This window comes from Neolamprologus brichardi, chromosome 11 (assembly GCF_056152115.1).
Source record: "Neolamprologus brichardi isolate AB-2024 chromosome 11, ASM5615211v1, whole genome shotgun sequence".
NCBI lineage: Eukaryota > Metazoa > Chordata > Actinopteri > Cichliformes > Cichlidae > Neolamprologus > Neolamprologus brichardi.
This window is the reverse complement of record NC_142114.1, coordinates 4,467,501-4,488,668: the sequence shown is the minus strand read 5'-3', so window position 1 is coordinate 4,488,668 and position 21,168 is coordinate 4,467,501. Positions and strand designations below refer to the sequence as shown.

The 21,168-nt window shown below is 40.0% G+C and overlaps 2 protein-coding genes across 2 annotated transcripts in view; both read left to right on the top strand.

The window, feature by feature from the left end:
• The first annotated feature begins 9,097 nt into the window (after nucleotides 1-9,097).
• On the top strand, nucleotides 9,098-10,692 carry LOC102775914 (tumor necrosis factor receptor superfamily member 11B-like). The gene is made up of 5 exons (XM_087847686.1): nucleotides 9,098-9,259; nucleotides 9,361-9,751; nucleotides 9,892-10,071; nucleotides 10,153-10,234; nucleotides 10,331-10,692. Exons 1-5 carry the CDS (start codon nucleotides 9,242-9,244, stop codon nucleotides 10,569-10,571), a joined length of 912 nt encoding a protein of 303 aa, XP_087703812.1. The 5' UTR covers nucleotides 9,098-9,241; the 3' UTR covers nucleotides 10,572-10,692.
• Nucleotides 10,693-11,757: 1,065 nt separating this feature from the next.
• LOC102776204 (F-actin-uncapping protein LRRC16A-like) overlaps nucleotides 11,758-21,168 on the top strand; it is a 76,937-nt gene continuing 67,526 nt past the window's right edge. Inside the window, exons 1-2 of the mRNA XM_087848013.1 lie at nucleotides 11,758-12,267; nucleotides 15,962-16,059. Coding sequence (XP_087704139.1) covers nucleotides 12,228-12,267; nucleotides 15,962-16,059 — 138 coding nt within the window. The 5' untranslated portion in view covers nucleotides 11,758-12,227. The remainder of the gene's footprint in view (nucleotides 12,268-15,961; nucleotides 16,060-21,168) is intronic.

Genomic DNA, 21,168 nt, shown 5'->3' with positions numbered 1-21,168 from the left:
CAATATAAACATATTTAATATTGAAGGAATTTGAAATGTACATTGTGCCTGGGTTTAGAGTGTTTGGAAGAGAGTCCTGTCTCAGTCAGTTATAGATGATGTGAGAGGGCGGGTGTGTGTGTGTTTAGGGCCCGGATGGCTTGGGGATAGAAGCTCCTCTTTAGTCTCTCTGTCCTTGCCCGGATGATGCGGAACCTTCTACCGGATTGCAGAAGTTGGAACAGTTTGTTGCCAGGATGGGATGGGTCCTTCAGTATCTGTGCTGCTCTAGTCCGGCATCTCCTGGTGTAGGTGTCCTGAAGCGGGGGGAAAGCAATCCTGCAGCAGCATTCTGCTGTACGGATCACTCTCTGGAGAGCTTTTTGGTCCTTAACACAGCTGTTCCCAAACCACGATGTGATGTTCTGTGTGAGGATGCTCTCCACAAATTATTGCAGTTACAGCACAGATGTAAACATCTATGTTTGCTGGGAGCAGTTCTGATTGTACAGTCTGACAGCTGCAGGGCGGAAGGACCTGCGGAAATGCTCCTTCATGCATCGAGGATGCAGCAGTCTGTCACTGAAGGAGCTCTGCAGTTCAGCAACATTTACATGCATGGGGTGGGAGACTCTGTCCATCAGAGATGTTATTTTGGCCAGAGTCCTTCTGTCTCCCACCACCTGCACTGGGTCCAGGTGCATCCCAGAACAGAGCTGGCCTTCCTGATGAGTTTATCCAGCCTCTTCCTCTCAGCTGCCGATAAACTGCTGCTCCAACATACCACACTGTAAAAAATGACAGATGCCACCACAGAGTCATAGAAGGTCTTTAAAAGCGCTCCCTGTACTCCAAATGACCTCAGCCGCCTCAGCAGGTAGAGTCTGCTCCGACCCTTCCTGTAAAGAGCATCAGTGTTGTGGCTCCAGTCCAGTTTATTATTCAGGTGAACACCCAGGTACCTATAAGAGTCCACTATCTCAATGTCCACTCCCTGGATGTTCACCGGTGTCAGTGTGGTGGGTCTGCGTCTCCGTAAGTCCATCACCAACTCCTTGGTTGATCAGCAGGTGGTTCTGCTGACACCAGTCTACAAAGTCCAGAGTCCACTGTCTGTACTCTGAGTCGTCCTCACATGTGATGAGCCCGACTATGGCAGAGTCGTCAGAGAACTTCTGTAGGTGGCAGCATGGGGAGTTGATGGAGAAGTCTGCAGTGCAGAGGGTGAAGAGGAACGGTACCAGCACAGTTCCCTGTGGGGCTCCCGTACTGCAGACCAGCATATCAGAGACACAGCCCTGTGACCTCACATACTGTGGATGTTCTGTGAGGTAGTCCAGTATCCACTGGGACATGTGGTGGTCCACTCCCGATAGCTCCAGCTTGTCTCTCAGAAGTCGTGGCTGGATGGTGTTAAAAGCATGGGAGAAATCAAAGAACATGATCCTCACAGTGCTTCCAGGCTTCTCCAGGTGAGTCAGAGGTCGGTGCAGGAGGAAACAATGGCCACTTTGGACAAAATAACTCATCTCAGCTTAGGGGCATCTGGTGTGTCAAATGTTCATTAGAAATTCATACAAGCCTTTCTATAAATGTATCTATTTATGTACCCTTTATTAAACTGTAATCAAAGTAAATAAAGACTAATTTCTACTAAACATAAACTTTCCTCAAAACTTTACATTTTCTCACAATAGACAGTAACTTTACAAGAACAAAAGGAAGCTTCCACATTCAAACTGCACCTAGTTTTCACAGGAACAGTGTTGAGCTGTACGACCAACCCTTCCAGAGAACTGGCTCGCAGCCTGTTACTGCCAGCCCACTGACTTCTTGATAACTAGAAACCTTTTGCATGTTTCCAGGTGTCCTTTCACTTTTATTTTTTATAATTATATTCATTTGCATACATATGTCACTGCTGATGCAAGATGGTAAAGAGCACCACTAGGGCTGAGTGATATGAGGAAAATCTAATATCGCAATTTTTTTGGCTATATCACGATACACAATATATATCACGATATGTTTAAATAACCCCCCAAACTATATAGTACTTCAAATTGCACTGGTATACTCATTCAAATTGACCATTCAATATTTTTTTCTACTTTGAATTCAAAAATCTGAATGAACTGAAATGTTTTGTTTGTTTTTTTCTTATATAAGTTGCACACAGAGGTTTTTCCACAAATGACAACACTGTCACAGTAAGTCTCTTTCTGTGGTCAGTAGTAGACCATTATCAAACAAAAGATCATAGCAACAAAAAAGTCCATCAACAATTATTCATGAGACAAAACAAGCAAACAAACAAAAAAACAAGTGAAAGTAAAAATGTGCTTTTAACCCATCAAGGTCCAAAAAAGCAATGGAAAAATGTTTTGCTTGCATTTGTTATTGACTTGGGTAAGTAATAACCACAACCAATCATTTTTTCCCCAATAGACCCTATAGTTTTTAAAATATTGATCTCTTCCTCTTCCTCCCATATGCTAATTATATACAGGGATGAGTGATGGGCATGGAATGGTGATCTTTGCATTGGACTCTTTGCTCCACCATTTGACCGATGAAAGAGGCATGAAACCACAGGCATTAAGAAAGTTGACACATTTGTTGTCAAGTCATTTTACTGCAATCAGACCTTCATCAGAGCTGTAATCATCTGGTTTGTTGGCAATATACTGGTGGAGAGTGCCAGCCCTGTTGGCTTCATATGAAACCATGACCTCAAACACACTGTGGTTGAAGGTGGATGGTATCATGAGACACCAGTCACAAATCCGCCACACGACCATGTGATTTTTAGCCATATAATTGCCATATAGTACTTGTTAAACATGAAATTATAATTTTGACAACTTAGTAATATTAATTTACCAGCTACTGTAAATTGGTTAAAAGGTAATTAGTTGTGATATTTGTGATTTCCACATGCTACTCTTGATTACATTTTACTTAGAAAGTTACAAAAATTATTTACTGAGGAAATTATTTCAGCATATTCTTGCTGCGCTAACACTTAATGTGATTTATCAACAGCAATTGATCACATACTAAACAGATGTGACTTGTAAGTCCTCTAACACTATATCAGAAAATGATACCTTCCTACTTTAGTTTTATGAAAAACACTCAAAATATGTTGGATGGTTTTTTGTTTCTGACTTCCTGGTTGGGAGAGGGATAAGAAGAACCAACCGTTTGCATCCACAGTGCCTTCTGGTGGATTTTTTTGGCATTACAGATGTAAACCAGTTGGTAGAAAAGACTAAATAAGTTAGGTCCATTTCAGTGAAAGCCTCAGTTCGACATAGGTCCTGAAAATGTACTAGTTGGTTGAGCAGAACGCTAAAGGGTTAAAAATATATATATATAATTGTAAAATTTAAAAAATGTGATGACCTTAAATTACGGAAGCAAAAGTCTAGATAGTGACTATAAAAACAACTGGCCAAGAACAGTCACAGGTGTCACAGTTGGTTTATTCAACGTTTTCTGTGGGGAGACGTTTAAAACATTCCTAATTTTGCAGCGGAATAAATTTGTTTGTTGCAATTTTTGCAAATGAACACATTTTATTCGACATCCTCTTTGTGAAATCCAAATGACAGCGTGTCTCATTCCCTCGCTTGTCTGTCGCCATATTATTCCCTATCTGGTAGTATATAAACACATGCCAGACAATTTTTTAGAAAACTAATGACTTACTTGTAAAATGGTAAAAATGGTAAATGGCCTGTATTTATATAGCGCTTTACTAGTCCCTAAGGACCCCAAAGCGCTTTACATATCCAGTCATCCACCCATTCACACACACATTCACACACTGGTGATGGCAAGCTACATGCTTGTAGGGTGTAGGAGAAAAAAACCCTCATACAGACAGTTTAGTACTTCGATGGCAATTACTCGATGTATACTCGAATGTTACGATAAAGCCTTCTTAACCATCGTATGTGGAAAAACTTGCATTACATCAAGTATACTCAGCATATCGCAGACCCCTAAGCACCACCCAAGTTAAAAAAACCCAACAAGTGTATATTTATTTTTCCTTATGTTAGTGTGGGTTCAATTTTCTATTTTCGAATGAAAGATCTTTACTCAAATAAGAGTACAGGCTCCGAAATGTACTTCGAAAAGCAATAAAGTAAAAACTAGCTCCTTAAACAACCTTCTACTACCTATTTTTTTTCCAAACCTTACTGAACCTTGTGCTACATTAATGCAATAATAAAATAATCACTGTAGGGATACAAACTTGACTTCAGTCTAAATTTGAATTCTAACAAAGGTAACCAGGTAAGTAGAACATGAGCAGAGAAAAAGAAGGAAAATAAAAACTCTTCTGTTGTTTACATTATAGTGGGTTTCTTTGCGTCTAAACAGCAAAATATGAGGGAAGCAGTTAAGGTGTGCACCCGTCCCTGTGCACAAGTCCAACACACTGCTCTTTAGTTTAAACTCATCACAGTAGTGCAAATTAACCTGTTTATCCTGCACTAACCTGCAGAGGACTTCATGCAGCTTTTAAATAGCAGGTAGCCTACCTCAGCCCCTTTCACAATATGGCAAAAAATAATGTCACATGACGACCTTATTGTAAGCTAAGGGTTGGACTCATCATCAACAAGGAGAAGACCAAAATCCTTAAGATCAACTCCAATAATAACAACCCAATCATCCTTAGTGGGAGTCCTCTGGAGGAAGAACACTCTTTTACCTACCTAGGCAGCATCATCGACCAGCAAGGTCGAACCGACGCAGATGTCAAGGCAAGGATTGGCAAACAAGCGTTGCCTTCGTTCAGCTCAAGAGCATCCAGAGAGTTGACCCTGACTACCAAGATCCGACTGTTCAACTCCAACTCGAAGTCAGTACTGCTGTATGTACAATCAAAACCTCAAATAGAAAAATCCAGACATTTTTCAACAGCTGTCTCAGAAGGATTCTCCACATTTGCTGGTCAGACACAATCAGTAACATCAAACTATGGGAAAGAACCTGTCAATTCCCAGAAGAGGAAGAAATCAGGAAGAGAAGATGGTGCTGGGTAGGGCACACTTTACGCAAACTGAGAACCAACATCACCAGGCAGGCTCTCAGGTGGAATCCCCAAGGCGAGCAAAAGAGAGGCCACACAAGAAACACCTGGCGACGAGACATCGAGGCAGAAGCAAAAAAGATCGGCTACAACTGGACCCACCTAGAAAGAATGGCTCAGGACAGAAATCAATGGAGACCTACCTTTGGTGGCCAATACCCTGGGAGGGGGTGACAGTAGTGGTAGTTATTGTAAGCTTTAAATTTCCAGTTTACCAAATACCACTGAGCAGTCATTGCCTTTTAATCTAACCTCTCTTCTGCCTCCCATTCCAACTTTCTCATCTTTCTCCATCTCTGAGTGAAGTTAGCTCTCTTTCCTTTCTCTCTCTGTGAAATACAGCAGCTGGACCTTCAGCTAGCAACACACTGTGTGTGACTTGATAGCCTATAATAGGTCAAACATATCTCAAATATATTAATCATAAATGTTATGAAACCATTGTAAGCCAGAAAAAATGATCTTGTAGAAGACAGTGACGATCACAATAAAACATGAAATCGCTAACACTGAGACATGCACACAGTGACATGACAGAGGCAAGAGAGAGAGCAAGTGTAAGGGACAGAGAGAGAGAGAGAAAGAGAGAGAGAGAGACATGGAGATGAGACAGGAAATTGACATTCATTGTCAGACATGACTACACACAGAAGTACGGAGCCCCGCAAGGGACATGGGAGAAAAAAAATTAAGATGAATTTTTGCGAGATCTCGCAAAACAAACTCGGGATATCGCAAAAGTTTTGCAAAAGTTTACAGCTGTAAAAAGTTAATACGTGACGAGGCAGGAGGAAGCAAAAGAGAACACACTGAACACGAGAGTAGAGACTGTCAAAATAAAACAGGAAACATGCAGACTAAGACACATGGACTTGACACATGGGACCAGGGAAGAAACAGACATGGGAACATGGGAACAGAATCGGGAGACGAAAACAATGACATGACTGGGACACGGAGAGAGGGACAAAGAGGAAACAAGGGACATAGAGGGAGAGAGAGATGATGGGTCGGGGAGTAAGAATTTTCCAACCAAAAATCATCACTCCAATAACCGACAATAGGCGATATATTCACGCATGAGACTTTTTGATGGGCGGAGCAATGTAAACATGCACGAACTGAATTGCGTTTAGAACACAGAAGATGTCCAAACATGGACGAACTCATTGCCAAATTGTACACTGGAGGAGAAGGCATAGATAGAAGTGGACTGTTACCTTAGCGAGGAGGTCGTAGACGGAGAAGACAATCCACTGGTTTGGTGGAAAATGCATGAAAAACGTTCCCCATTGATGCCACATATGGCACGGAAATATCTGTGTATACAAGCCACAAGCACACCTTCAGAACGCGTTTTCAGCACTGCTGGTAATATCGTTATCACTGCTAAAACCTGTTAAAGTAAACATGCTTGTTTTCCTGTCAAAGAGTTTATAAGTTTTGTTTGTAGGGAATATTTTACATTCTTTCTTGTTTGTTTCAGTATTAATACAGATACTTTTTGGATTATTCATTTATTTATTTATTTATTTGAGATGCGCCAAATCGCACAATTTCTTTTTTTTATGTTCACTGGAAGAGACATTTTGATTTTTAACTTATTTGTTGTTTGGTTGAGTGTGTAAGAGAGATAAACACTGGAACGGCCTGTAAACACCATTATAGTGGAAAAAAGAAGCCAGTTTCTCTTTGTTTCCCTCCCCACCATTGTGGTTTTTTTATTTAAATAAAATGTTTTTTGGGGTTTTTTCTGAACATAGGCTACTGCAATTCTTTCTTCCTGTTATGAGTTTCAGTAAATGAATCACTGCTGCATTTGGGCACACTCTGAGGAGGGTGCATTTGCTTACAGCTGAAGGAGGGTGCCATTAAAACAGCACTATTATTTATTTATTTTTGACTGCTTCTGTTAACTTCAGCCAACATTATTAGCAGAATTACTCATGGGCAAATAAATAAAAAAATCTCCCTTGTAAAAACGATTGACAATAACCTCAGCCTATAGACTCAGATAGTCGATATATCGCCCAACCTTACCGGGGTGAACATACATGAACTGACATGACAGACAGGGGAGCCATGGAAGGAAACACAAGGAGGGGAACACGTAAACACAAGAGGGGAAAAAAGACAAGGACACACAGAAACACACAGAGAGGGACACAGAGGACAAAGACACAAGGGGAACCTAAGAAACAAATGATCACAAGCAACCTCAGAGACATAGTAAGAATGATCTCAGAACTAACTAGTTAAACTTAAATTATAATAATACCAAAACACTCACAAAAATAGAATATAAATAAGCCGAGTCCAAAAACCAAAACCCAGGAGCAAAAGTCCAAGAACATGGTGAAAACGGTTCAGGTGGCTGGCCAAGAGACCAATGGAAGAGATGGAGCCGGTCCGGAGGCTGACCACGGGGATCCATACAAAATAGTGTATTTCCAATTATACCTTCCTAATGAATAGGAATAGGACTTTCCTAATGAAAAGTCATCAGACTAATTGTTGTTATTGTTTAATTATGAAGAATTATCAAACAATAAATACAAAACTTGAAAAGTCAATACCGAAATTTTTAAATATTAAATTAACAATCACTAACTAGTATGACTGAAAATATTATAGCTGAGAAACATTTTATAGATGCAAATTATTATCTAACTGTATTGTGTATGAAATGTTTTTCAGTTTTACATTTAATTTTTAAAGCCTGAAACTGCTGCTTTACAGCAAGTACTTGCATATTTTAATGATACCTAGCCTACATAATCCACTTCAAATGCTCAACTCAACTAACCTTACCTGACTAAATCTAGGAACACATCTTTTTAAAAAAAAAAAAATAATAATAATACTGTCACGTCAATTATTTGTAGCCTATAGCACATTTAAACAATAGATTGCAGGTCTGTAAAAAACAAAAAGAAAACAAAAACACAACAAGACAGAATCGATATATAGGAAAGCTGTATCAACTAATTATTGTGGGTACTTAAAATCACAACAGTGTTGTGTTGGTGTTCATTAAAATGTGTTCAGAATTTGGCAAATGCCTGATGACTCAGCTCATAAATCATGACACACTGCCCTCCCCTACACAAACTCCCTTTATAGGTTCGGTAAAGTGTACTGTATACTGCTCTTAATTTACCTGGTATTGGATCATAGCAAAATTTGCAGTATGGCAGAGCCTTTAGTGAGCACACGTGAAGTGTGACGTATTTAAACAGCGGTGTTTCGCATATAGCTATGACAGGCGGAAGAAGAAGTAGTAGCAATCGACACAGTGGTCCTGATAATCAACTACAAATTTACCCTAAATTGATGAAATGAGGATATTTTAATATGAAAATCAATTCCAGAGGATAAATATCTGTTATTGGAGGAATCCATATGTCAGTATCGATGCACACCACTACTGTTTTTCAACCACTTGTAGTCATGTCATCAACGCTTGAAAAAACAATTGCGCATCTACAGCGTTATGTACGGTTTAATATGAGGTCGCTATTCATGGTGCCTTCAGGTGCACCTCGTAAGTTCATAAATCTGTACAGACAAAGACATGAGGTTGTTGTTTTGGATTAATTTTCCTTTGTTTGGATAAACATATCTTTAATGACTTTGTTACTCTTTTTGATGCCATGTTGTATATAATTCAAAACTTCTGAAAGTTTCATCTCAAAACAAGTCTATTTTTGTAATTCAACAAATCCTATAATATTTTTTTTATTTAACACATTACCAAGACCCTTGTGTTAGCTTTCATGTTTCACTTTTAGAAGCTACCTTATTGTTATGATTTCAGCACTGAATTATATAAAACAAGGCATCAAGAACAACAAAGTTATTAAAGACATGTGTTTATCCCAACAACGGAAACATTGACCCAAAAAAAAGCCTTTTAAACAGCCTTATGTCCTTGGGAGTAGAGGTGGCTGAATTTACGAGGTGCACCTAAAGGCGAAACGAATAGCGACCGCATATGAAACCGTACCTAACGTCTGTACGTGCGCAAATGTTTTCCAAGCGTGGATAGCGTCATCGCGGTAAGGATGTGGGGAATTCCCGTGATTTAAACAACAACACATAAACCTAAGACTAGACATCAAGACTTCAAGACAACGCCGGTTCATCGTCAACATGTTTGTTGGGAACTCAGTATGTCTTATCTCTGGTGTAATATTGGGAGCATACTTTTTTGTTGTTTTTTTTTTTTTTTTTTTTCCCCGCATAATGTCACGTGTCATTTCTCTTCACAGCTTATCGTGCCAGCGCTGTTCCTGCTCTCTGGTTCACTCTGTGGTGCCTCAGTGGTGGATCCTGTTCCCACCTTTGACCACCGAGACCCGGTAACCGAAGAAATCCTCAAATGTCCCAAGTGTCCACCGGGCACGTTCATGTCTGCATATTGCACTGCCACCACACCCACACAGTGTCAGCCGTGCAAAAATGGCCACTTCACCGATCTGTGGAACTACATGCCCAGGTGTCTGTACTGCAACAACCTTTGCACAGGTAACCTGGAGGTGGAAACAGAGTGCTCCCCGACAACCAACAGGATCTGTCGGTGCAAAGAAGGCTTTTACTCGGCTGATGACTTCTGTATCCGGCACACAGAGTGTGGCCCCGGATACGGGGTTCAAACTAAAGGTACAGTATTCATTTATTAAATATGAACTACTAAACCATCTATCCATCTTCTTCTGTTTATCCAAAACATCAGGATGTCTAACTCATTTTACACTTCCAATGAATGTAGTGACCTGAAGTCCTCTGTTGTCCTCTCTTAGGTACACAGCAGACAAACACCGTTTGTGAAAAGTGTCCAGAGGGATATTTTTCCAGCTCATCTTCTGCGGTGGATTTGTGTGTAAAACATCAGGAGTGCTCCAGCGGGCAGAGCGTACTCCTCACTGGCTCAGCCTATTCTGACACCGTGTGTGGCACCTGTGAGAGTCTTGCAAACGGAGGTATGTTATTAATGTTATCTGCCAAAAACAAAATATTTTTTAATGCAACCAAATTTACAAAGTTATTTCAAACTTTCTCAGGTGAGACTCTCAGGACATTCCTCTCAGGATTCTTCCATGCACACAGGATGCATGTAGGAAAAATCAAGAAATTTGTTTCCAAGTGAGCACACTCTTTGTCTGTTTGATTATTCTCCAGCACTCCTTCACCTCTAAATTAAAAAAAGATGCCAATTAAACCATTGTCTCCTTGCAACAGATACATTCTTACCTCGTCGGAAGAGAGGTCCAATCTCCCCAAACAAAGAGAGCCTCTCATGGATCACATCATAGACTGGCTGGCAAAGGCTCCAGAGGAAAAGCTGAGGAAGATTCCCGACATGCTAACAGCTTCAGATCTTAACTCCATGGCAGAAAAACTAAAGAAGAGACTCCATGAGATTAAGCAGCAGAACCCAAATTGCAGCTTCACAATAGATGAAGTAAACAGTGCTCTCTAGTCTGCAGTTTGTTACACATTTATAAAAACTGTATACCTGTTTTACAAAGGTATGTGATAAAGCAGAATGTTCTTTGTATCCTTTGTCATTTTATAACTATATATGTACTCTATAAACTTGAGTTTCCATTGCTAAAGCTACTGTTTGTATATGCTGTACTTAACTTCAGATGGTATAGTTTCTGGGAATCAGAGATTTGGTGGTGGAAAGAGGAAGTTCAGGAAAGTATTTGAAGGAAGAGGTTTGCAAAGATTAAGATTATGAAAGCAGACAGGAGTACTGAGAGACTACGCATGAAGTAGAAGAGGACTGGAGAGATTGGGCTGGAAATGATTTGCAGCAGGTTTTGGTGGTTAAGGATAAATATATGATAAGAAGTGAAGAGTATGTTGCAAATGAGAGAGAACAGATGAAATAAAGACAGTGATTTAGGAAGTGCAAGTAAGGAGGAAGTATGGGCAGCTATGAAGAGTCTAACCGTGACCAGTCAGCCTTCCAAAAACTGTTAACTACATGTAACTTATGATTTAGCAAGGGTGGAAGAAATCAGAAAGAGGACAAATACTTTTTTACAGCACTCTACCTGATTCTCCAAATTGTTTGACACAATCTCAAAAAGCTGAAATATTCAAATTTCAACTATAGTTTACAGTTTACTAAAAAAAATGTGCTGCAAAACTTCTCTTTTCGTACATATATATATGTGTGTGTGTGTGTGTGTGTGTGTGTGTGTGTGTGTGTGTGTGTGTGGTGTGTGTGGAATCCAACATAGTGCAACCACTACAACAACCTGTACTGTCATCGAGCTACCACATGGTGTCGCCCCCTCTCCATTTATATTAGTGTTGGAAAAACCACTTCCTACAAATTAAATCTTTATTTCAAACAATAAAATGTAGCCTGCCACTCTTGACGTATGCTAAAGCTTTTTTTTCCTCAAAAGACTCTAACAACCATCAAACAAAGCTTTAATATATTTTTAATGTACTTCCAAGCGATATATATACATAATCTTTAAAGCTAATGAAGCTGTGCGCTTTAGCTACTTCTGCATCGGGAGTCTTGTGTGTCAGATGTTAAACATAGGGATTGGCACCGCTAGAGGTCCCAGTTTCCCAGGAGCTGGTGCTGTAGTCTCATTAATATCGGTCTGACACCACCAGCGCCTCCTGCCACGCCATGCCGGTGTTCTGGGAATCGCATCGGCTCCCAGGCTGTCGCATCACCGACCGGGGAGGGGCCCCGTTTCCCACCATTGGCTAGCAGCCTACTGTAGCCCATTACCGACAGCTTTACGGTAGAGTGTGTGTGTGAGAGCGTGTAAGCGGTGGTCTTTTTTTAAATCTCGGCCAGGCGCTCAGGCTGCAGGGTTTCAGCATGATTTTAAAAGGACTCTAGCTGATTTTCCCTCCCTAGCATCAGCCTTTAAACCTCACCACTCTCCAAACTGAAAAGGGATGCGCCTAAACACAAGCGGATACATTGTCCGGACACTACGAGAGAAGAGGAGCATGTAACCGGGAGAATCCCAGCAGCAGCAGCGGCGGCGGAGGAACCACCTGACTCTTTCCTCTTTTTCTTTTTTCCTCGTAATTTAAGGCTTCTCGATGCGCTGAGCCAGTTCTTATCGTTGTTTTGGATATTATCTTCAGCAAAATGAGCGAGGAAGTGTCGGAGGTCCCAAAAGAGCTTCTGGGTAAGATACAAAAGCGGATTTGTGGCTGTGTGTCCAGGCTGGAACAATCACCGATACCCTCTCTCTCATCCTCCCAACTCACAGCGTGCATGTGCTCCGCATGGTAACAAGTTTTAGTGATAGTATTGTAACCATAAAATCTATTGTGTTTATAATGCAGCCACACTTGGAATGCAGTGCTAAGGCACAAATATCCAACCACAGTATAAAAATATGTATACAGGGTTATTTCTTTTCTTTTAAATTCATTCATTTTAATATCATAGCAATACTAAACAGATTTCTCCCTAAAGCAGACTGCTGTTATTAAGAGACTGCAAATTCTTTAGCTCCAGTTAAGCTCGGAGATGTTTATACGCGGAGCGCTGCCACAAGGTGCTTGTTCTGTTAATGTTTACATGGGAGAAGAGCCAGATAGTTGAGATGTGTGTGGTCAGCCTGTCAGTCCTCTGCACATAATTTTAACTCACAGTCATCCTGGTCCACTTTAGCATCTCTAGCCTTCTTGGTAGCTGCTCTAATCTAACCCTTGTTTTCATGATCCCCTTTACTCATTTGTGTTGAGTCTGGAAACCTATTGGCTCAGGGTTTCTGTTTAAGAAAGTAGTTCAGGTTTTGACATCCAGGTGTAATGTTGGATGAACTTCATCATTCATCTCAAGCAGGGTTCATTTTCTCATTGCCAGACACAGGAGTAGTGGAGAATGTCAAGGAGGCTTTTAGGAAAATGCTGTCAGGTTAGCTGTGTATCATTTATACTATAGATCCCTAACACAGTTTTTACATGTTATTTTCTGTGTACCCTGGGCTCCAGTTAGGACAGAAGCCAGAAAGAGTGTAATTTTACATTGCAGGAATTTCAGTGGAACTCTTGCATACTTGACCTTTTAACTAATTTGAGCCATTTTGTTTACATTTTCCCTGAACTGTTAAACATATATGTCTTTAACAGAGACTGGGAACCACTTTTAAATACAGTTTTTGCAGGTTTTTACAGTGTTTGGGTTTGTTATAGACGGTATTTTTCCTCCTCTTCCTAATGGGAAATTTCCCTGATGTTTGCTGACTAATTCACCCAACTCTGCACACTAAATATAAGGAATCTGTCTGAGTCTGGGTATAACCAGCCATTGTTTGTTGGTGGTGATGATTCAGTATCATGCAGCATTACTCTTGGCATCCTGCAAGGAGTTTCAGCATGATGCTGCAGATGGAAAAGTGTTGCATGAAGTCAGACTGTTCTCTGCTGAGTAACAGGACATGTCAAGTGCTTGTGCTCATGTTTTCCGTTTAACTTACTTGGTAGTGAGCAGATTAGGTCAGGACCGGGAAAACACTTTGAGTTTCAGCCTTTTGAGGATGGAATATTGAAGTGGACATATTCAGAATAAGTGAGCTCGTGCTCAAAATGTATTTTACTGAAACATGCTCAGACACATTCAAAGTTAGGGCAACAGTTACTCGTCTGATTACACACCTAAAGTAACCAGACAGGCAAGGCTGCGTCAGCAAGGAGAGTTAGGAAACAGAAGGAGAAAGCTTACAGCGCAATGCTGATGCTGGTAGTAAACTTGACCTTCATCTCTATGATCTTTTTGGATAGTGAGTTAAATATTTAAAATGCCCTTTCTTTCCATAGAATTGCTTCATGTTACTATTTTCTCACACACAGAAGTTTAAACATTTAGAAGAGAGGAAAAACAATTTTGCTCACTTTTGAAGCAAACTGGCTCTAAAATGACTTAAATGATTATTTGTCTCTATATTGATATATGATGTCTTCTTAATTCTTTATAGATGAAACAGTACAGTGATGGAAATCTCAGGAGGGATTTTTTTCCCACTCCTCTTCACAGAAACTTTAAGTCCTTTAGGTTTCTTGGCTGCTTCTTGTTAACTCCAAGCTTCAGCGGTCTTCAAAGATTTTCTATAGGACTGAGATCTGGAGACTGGCCAGGCCACTCGAGCATCTTAGTATTTATCTTCTTTAGCCAATCCTTTGTTTCTTTAGTGATATGTTTTGGGTCATTGTCATGCTGGACACCCATCTGTTACCCCACTTCAGTGTTTTGGCTAAGTGAAGGAGGACCTTTTTTAAGATTTTACAGTACACGGCCCTGTCAATTGGCCCCTCAATGCTGTGAAGTCGTTGGGCACCCTTAGCAAGAAAGCTAGGAAAGCTCCATGCTAGACTGTGGGGATGATGTTCTTTGAGCCATACACAAGGAATCTGCCTGTACACATGCCTTCTTGAGCAGGGGGACCTTGTAGGCTCTGAAAAATGTCAATCCATTACTTTGTTGTGTGTTACTAATGGTGTTCTTGGTAATTGCAGCCCCACCTGCAGTCAGATTATTAACAAGCTCCTCCTCCAGCATTTGATCAAATAATTATTTCCCCTACTGTGTCATGAGTGTATTTATTAGTGGCTTTGTGAAGCAACAAATCAGATTTGACACTAAGTTAATAAATTAGCCAACTAATTTATGGAGCTCTCAGTAGTTTGTTTACGCTTTTGCAATGACATAGGTGTCTCATTTCCCCACCACCTCCAATTTAAACTGGTGTGACCTATAGCGCACATGCTCTACCTACCAAATGCAAACACAGTTGCCTTGTGAAATAAGCAATCCTGTCACAGCTACATTAAATTGGCAGAAAAAAAAAAAGACATCCGAGTCCGACACGAGTGATTTGAGACCAAAATCTGCCCAGACCCATTAAAAAAAATACAAGGCCTACCTTTGTGGCCTTTTGAGCGTCGCAGAGATTTTTCTGTGACTCTCAGGTCTCTGCACTGAGGTTGCAAAAGTGCTGCAGCAGGAAATGGTGCACACTTGCAGTGAAGTTTATTTAGGAAGCTCAAGGCTGGCAGATGAACCGTTTTGCACCGTACCTAATTATTACTTTTCCTTTGATCTTATGGTGTGAGGAAGCCCGTAGGTGAGGATATGCGCAGCACAGATGTACATGCAGAATCCCCGTCTGTGTCAAACGCATGTGCGCAGACTGCATTTGTGACTGTGTGTTAGGTGAATTAACGTGGAGAGGGGGCTGACCCAATTCTCCTGTTTGAGCCTGTTCGCTGGTTGTTGACACTTCTGCTGGGTGTGAATAATCAGCCTGTAACGGGAAACACACACTCGGCATTAAGCCTCTGTGGGCCTGTGTTCAAACGGGTATGGATATACTCACATGCATAATTGAAATAATTAAAATTATTATATTATAAATGATCTTTTTTCTTTTCTTTTCTTTTCTTTTTATGTGTTAGAAAGTAGGCGTTAAACGTCTCAGTCGTCAGAAGAGGGATTTATGGTCTGATAATTAAATGAAAACTAGGATAAAGTCAGTATTCTGTTATATTAAAATGGAACTTAAATATTTCATCTTTTTTTTTCCCTAATCAGTAGATATGATGGATTTTTCCCCTGTGGCAGATGTACACTGATCTTTCTCTGCTGCGTAAGCAAAGTTGGAAAGAGACTACAAATTAAAAAGAATATATATTAAAAGCCGCCTTCTCTTCTCTTCTCTTCTCTTCTCTTCTCTTCTCTTCTCTTCTCTTCTCTTCTCTTGTTTTAGGGAATTACAATTTCTTTAACAGCATTTTCCCAAATTTTCTCACTTTAGTCGGTGTCACTCCTTATTTATTTGACTCCTTGTTTGACATCTTCTTTCCTCCTCTGTGTAGAGAGCGTGAGGGATGCGGTGGGAAGAAAAGTGAAGCTGTCACTGCGGAAGAGAGTCAAACTGGAGATCAAAGGAGACAAGATGGAGAACAGAGTATTGGTGAGTCAACTCCTGATGCTGCCAAACCATGCTGTTTCATTAAGGATTGCATTTATCAAAATGTACTGATTTCTCCTAAGAATGTCAAAAATCTTCCTGCTTTTCCCACACTTGTCTTTAGCTGCATAGTTTGTCTTTTCAAGCTTCACTACTTTGATTTTTAGGCTGATTGCACAGCAGCCCTGAACTTTTCTAAACATGAAGGAGCGCTTCATTAAGAGTTCACGTGTAAAAACGGCTTGAGTGTGTGATCTGATCAGAAGGGGCAGTGGAGTGTGTGTGTAAAGCATCCAGCTGGTAACATTTATCAGGTTTTATTAATAATTGCCAGTGCAGTGTCTGGCATTAACCCAATATGTGGGCTGTGTGATCTTCTCGGCGGGGCTTTGTAAAGGTTGCGCAAGAGCTGAATGAATCGGACTCGGGGAGTTGCACTGTGATTGCTTTTCTTTTTTTGGTAAGGATTTATTTACATTTTGGCTGAATTTCTGTTATTAAAAATATGCTGAGCTGAATGTTAGCACTTCATATTGGCAGTGCCCTGCTGGCCCTTTCAGTAGGATTACTTTTATAATGAAGAAACATGTCACGATTGTCTGCCAAAAGGAAACACCTTTTCCCCTATAATTTCTAAGGATGTGTATGTTGCGTGTTGGCGATAAGGATATCCTCACAATGAATCTCCCATGCTAACTCTTAGCTTGTTAGTTTGGATACAGTTTGACGGAGTCGAGCAATCAAGGTTTTAAAAGACGATTTTAAAGTTGCCTTATCTGTGTAGCTCCAAAGGGGCTGCTACTTTGCTGATAGTGTTGATCAGTGGCTCAATCTACAGCAACTAGCTTCCTTTGCTACTGGTCCGATACGTCATTCATTCATTCTTTCATTTATTCACTTATTTATCCATCAAGCGACATCTCTGACTTTACACACCAGCCCTCAGTGTGTGCAGAAATCAAGTGGAAATAGCAGCTCAGACCATTAACTTTTGGCCGCAGATCTTATAAATCCACTAGCAGCTAAATAATTAATACCTGGTAGATCATTAAAAATGCACTTGGCTCTTTCTGTGATGAACAGGGACAAAAAGCTGATATAGTTAAGACAGAACAGTTGCCTTTGTAAATCAGCATCTAAGCAGGGCTCATACAGTTGGATAGTACTTTGTGAAAATGGCAGGAGTCTTTTAGTTACTCAGCTCTCAGTGGAACGTGGAGCTTTTTGTAATTCAGCTTTGTGTCGGGGAAAAAAGCTTTGTGAACAGGTCTGCACAAGATTTCTCACATTTCTTCCATCTATATGCTTGTGGTAATGCTAGCACAGCTAGTACTGTACAAGTCTCCTAGGGACACAAGCAGAAAGAGGTAAGAGACAAAAGTGATGAGCATCTCTTTAACATCTTCTGTACTTGCTAAATGGTCTGGGACACTGTGGGGGGAGAAAGTAGGCCTTCCTCTACTAAATGAGATGAATTAGCACTGCTGGTTTCTGGAGCCATCAGAGTCAGCACGGTTGATGTGGAAGAGGTACAGATGTGTTATTTAAAGACTTCTGTTATTTGCTAGTGTTTTACTTGCTGCATAAAAGGTCATTTCTGGTTTCGTTCCTAATGTTAGCCGTAATTTTAATAAATCAACCTTTAATAACCCACGGTACTGTGCAAAAGCATCAAGCCATGTCTTATTTCTATATAGTTTGAATCCAAGGACGCAGAATTTCTTGGAATGGAAGTGGTCTTAAGCAAGAGTTTTCCAGGCTTCCTGAAGGTCTTTCAAAGTTTTTCTTTGGACATTGGCTGCTTTTTAACTCATTTTCATTCCAGTGCAATACCAAATGATCTTAAGAGTAATGACTTGAGTAATGAGGAAACATCACAAGCCCAAAAGAGCCCTAAACGAAATCTGCAGCAGACGAACAGTATTGGAAGTCATGTCTTGTCAAAGTCATGTGCTTAAGAAATAGGAAACAGGTCCAGCATAAACCTGACATAGAACGTGAGGTAGGCATCTGGCCCTTCAGGTGATCCATTGACTGTTCACTGAAGCCTCATCAGAAATGGTGTCAGTGGAAGGTTGACTGTCAAAAAGCTCGACAGTCGCTTGAAACTTTTAAGGAGAAAAAGCTGAGGTATGCCATATTACACAAAAACCTGATTGAAAATCAGTGGCAACAGGTCTTATGGAGAAGAGATTTATTGCAGAAGTAAAGTAGCCTCTTGTATAAGAATAATAAGATGAATACAGAGGGATGCACCTCCTGGGAACTTGGCTCTTTCACTTTAAGAACCTGGAGAATTGTTCACACACCGGTCTGCCTAAAATGGGTAAAAATGTGCTTTGACAGTCCACTGTTAGCGTCCACAGGAATCATCTAATCTATTAATACAACATGGTCTCTGCAGAGGACCATACACGTGCAGACAGACACACACACCATACACAATTGTAACTATCGCCCTGTCTCCTTGATGTCCACCAATCGCAATTTTCCTGTAACAAAGTATTTTATTCTATTTGTATAGTACTTATTCGGTTGTATATAGTACTCTTTCTATTTTGTATAGTATGTTTTTCAGTTTATCTCATTCTATTCTATTGTTTTTCTCTTTTTTAAACTTTTCATTAATACTCAAATGTAATAAAGTCCATTCTAGTGCTCGACCTGCAGCTAACTTTACTTGGCTATGACAACAATGTGGCTATGTAGGAGCTGGACACAGAGGCTATAGTAGTGCTCATACGCACATACGCACTAAACAAAAGAAAGAAGTGGGAGTCAGTACTGGGAAGTGAGGAATTCCAGTGGAGTGGCTCTAGTATTTCTTCCAGACGCGGAGCGTGACGTCGTATCGGCGCTCTGCTCGACTGAACAGAACAAGTACAGCGCTGTTTGTTGCTCTGCAGAAAAGCAGAGTTTGACAGACTGATTATGGAGGAAGTGGCTCAGAGGGAAAATAAACATGTCATGAAGTGTAACCTGTGAGTGTTATCTAGTGTTTGACATGATGAAAGAACAATCTATTTATAGACTGCCTGGAGATTAAATGTTACTATCAAATATGAGCTTCAAGTGTTTTGGAAAAGTACAAACAGGAAGTAGAAACAGGATGAAGAAAAAGGGGGCGTTCAGCTAGTTTAAATGGACGGTATAGCCAGTATATTATGGAAGTGTTGCATCTGCTGTTCAGCTTTTAAGGACCAAAAAAGGTGTAAAGTTTTCGAGTCTTTACAGCTTGAATTATTATAGAACAGATTAGCCATCAATACAAACTTAAGTCGGTTTAATACTATTGCAGTTTAGTACAGTTGGAAAAATTAACTTTATTAGGATTTGATTATGCAGTAAATGGAAAGTATGATTCTGTTCAAGTAACCTTGATGAGTAATGCGTTCTTACTGACGCTGAGTAGAACTTACATCAGTGTTCTCCTCCTCCCAACTTTGTTAGGTGTTCAAATCATGGCAAGCAGCTCTCCTTTCTTTCTGTGGTTGTTTACTCTAATCTTGGTGGACAGCAGACTCTAGGACGTTTTTACATGATGTGATTTTTACATGACACCTTGCAGTTTTGCTGTTGGCTTCTCTTTTACTTAAAAAGTACTCTATATCTATTTTCACAACAGTTTATCTGTTCTTTGCAAGTATTACTCAAAAATGTATGGATGCATGGAAAAGCTATCTAGAGATGGAGCTTGGCTAAACTTTGAAATTGTGAACTTTAGAAGTTGATCTAGACCTGTATCTGAATTTAGGTAATTTTGGAAGCATGGATTGCCATTGTGGTTTAAGGGGCAATGGATCTTTCACATCATATACATGTCACACATTATCTTCTTCCTTAGAAAGTCCAGACCAAGATGTCCTTCTTGATCCAAGGACGTAATTCATGCATGGTATGGAAGGAATGTTTAGCCTTGGTGGAGATGCAGTCTCACAGTGCTCTTGTTCAGCTGTTTGCTCGTGTACTCATTCAAAGACAAACACTCCCTTTCTTTACTTTTGAAATACTGAACCTTAGCCCTGTAACATTACAAATAAACTCCAAACTATATAGGATTTTTCGTTTTGTTTTGTTTTGTTTATAGACAGATACCTTTCCTGATTTGTTGATTTACAAATCTGATATTCGAATGCATCATGGAATATTTTTTCCTTGAGAAATGCAAAACATAAACAGGTTTCCTTAACATTTGTTTTTTGTGGTCATTTATTTACTTCTCTCGGTTTGCCGGACTCTGCTTGTATCAGCTGGTTGTCATGTTTGTGGCTTTCTAAGCACGTTGCCATGAAGGAAGTTGCAGAGAGTCCCTTGTGAACAAACCATGCAATGTCAACATTTTCACTTATCGGCCATTATAAAATGCTGAAGCCGATAGTTCAGCAAAGAGCTAACACCAGCCTAACCCTAGTTTTATTTCCTTTTTAAGAATAATCATCAATTCTTTTTTTATTTATTTTTTTTAAGAAATAAAGTTTAAAATGAAGCTCTTTATATTTAAAAATACACATTATTGTTTTGATATTTGATATACTGTCTCTGTATTATTTGTAATTTTCAGTGGGTTAAATGATCTGCAGATTGGTAAGTTTTGTTGTTATGTACAGAAACACAGACTTATAACCTTTTTGGTTATATCAAACAGGCACCCTCATGGGGTACATAATAGAATAAGTGGAAACCTTTTAAATGCAATACAATGAATATACTGTATAATGAGCACTGTGCGTGTTTATTGCAGTTAATGCAATCTCTTCTTTGAAATGATACCTACATCAGTAGTGTAGTATTTTCAGAAGCCATCCGGCTGATGTTTTGTTTGATACATTTCTTTTACCTGACTACAGATGCCACATAAACTCCTAAACTTAATTTTCTTTAGAACATGCGGCACTTCTCTCTCCACTGTGGCGTGTACAGATAATCAAGGGAGCAGTATTGTTATTTCCACTATCAATTAGGCTGTCTATTAAATACACACACTCCAAGCCTGAGCGAGGCTGGGAGTGTGCCTGAGGCATCTGTTAAGCGCACGAAAGCTTGATACATACAGCCAGCTCCCTGCTTTGAAGACGGGGATGAAGGGGATACAGATAATAACATCAGTCCATC

Excerpts from the sequence above, each read along its gene's own strand:
- LOC102775914 (XM_087847686.1), top strand. Across the intron at positions 9,752-9,891 it reads ATACGGGGTTCAAACTAAAG|GTACACAGCAGACAAACACC; the intron begins GTACAGTATTCA and ends GTCCTCTCTTAG. Across the intron at positions 10,072-10,152 it reads TGAGAGTCTTGCAAACGGAG|GTGAGACTCTCAGGACATTC; the intron begins GTATGTTATTAA and ends AAACTTTCTCAG.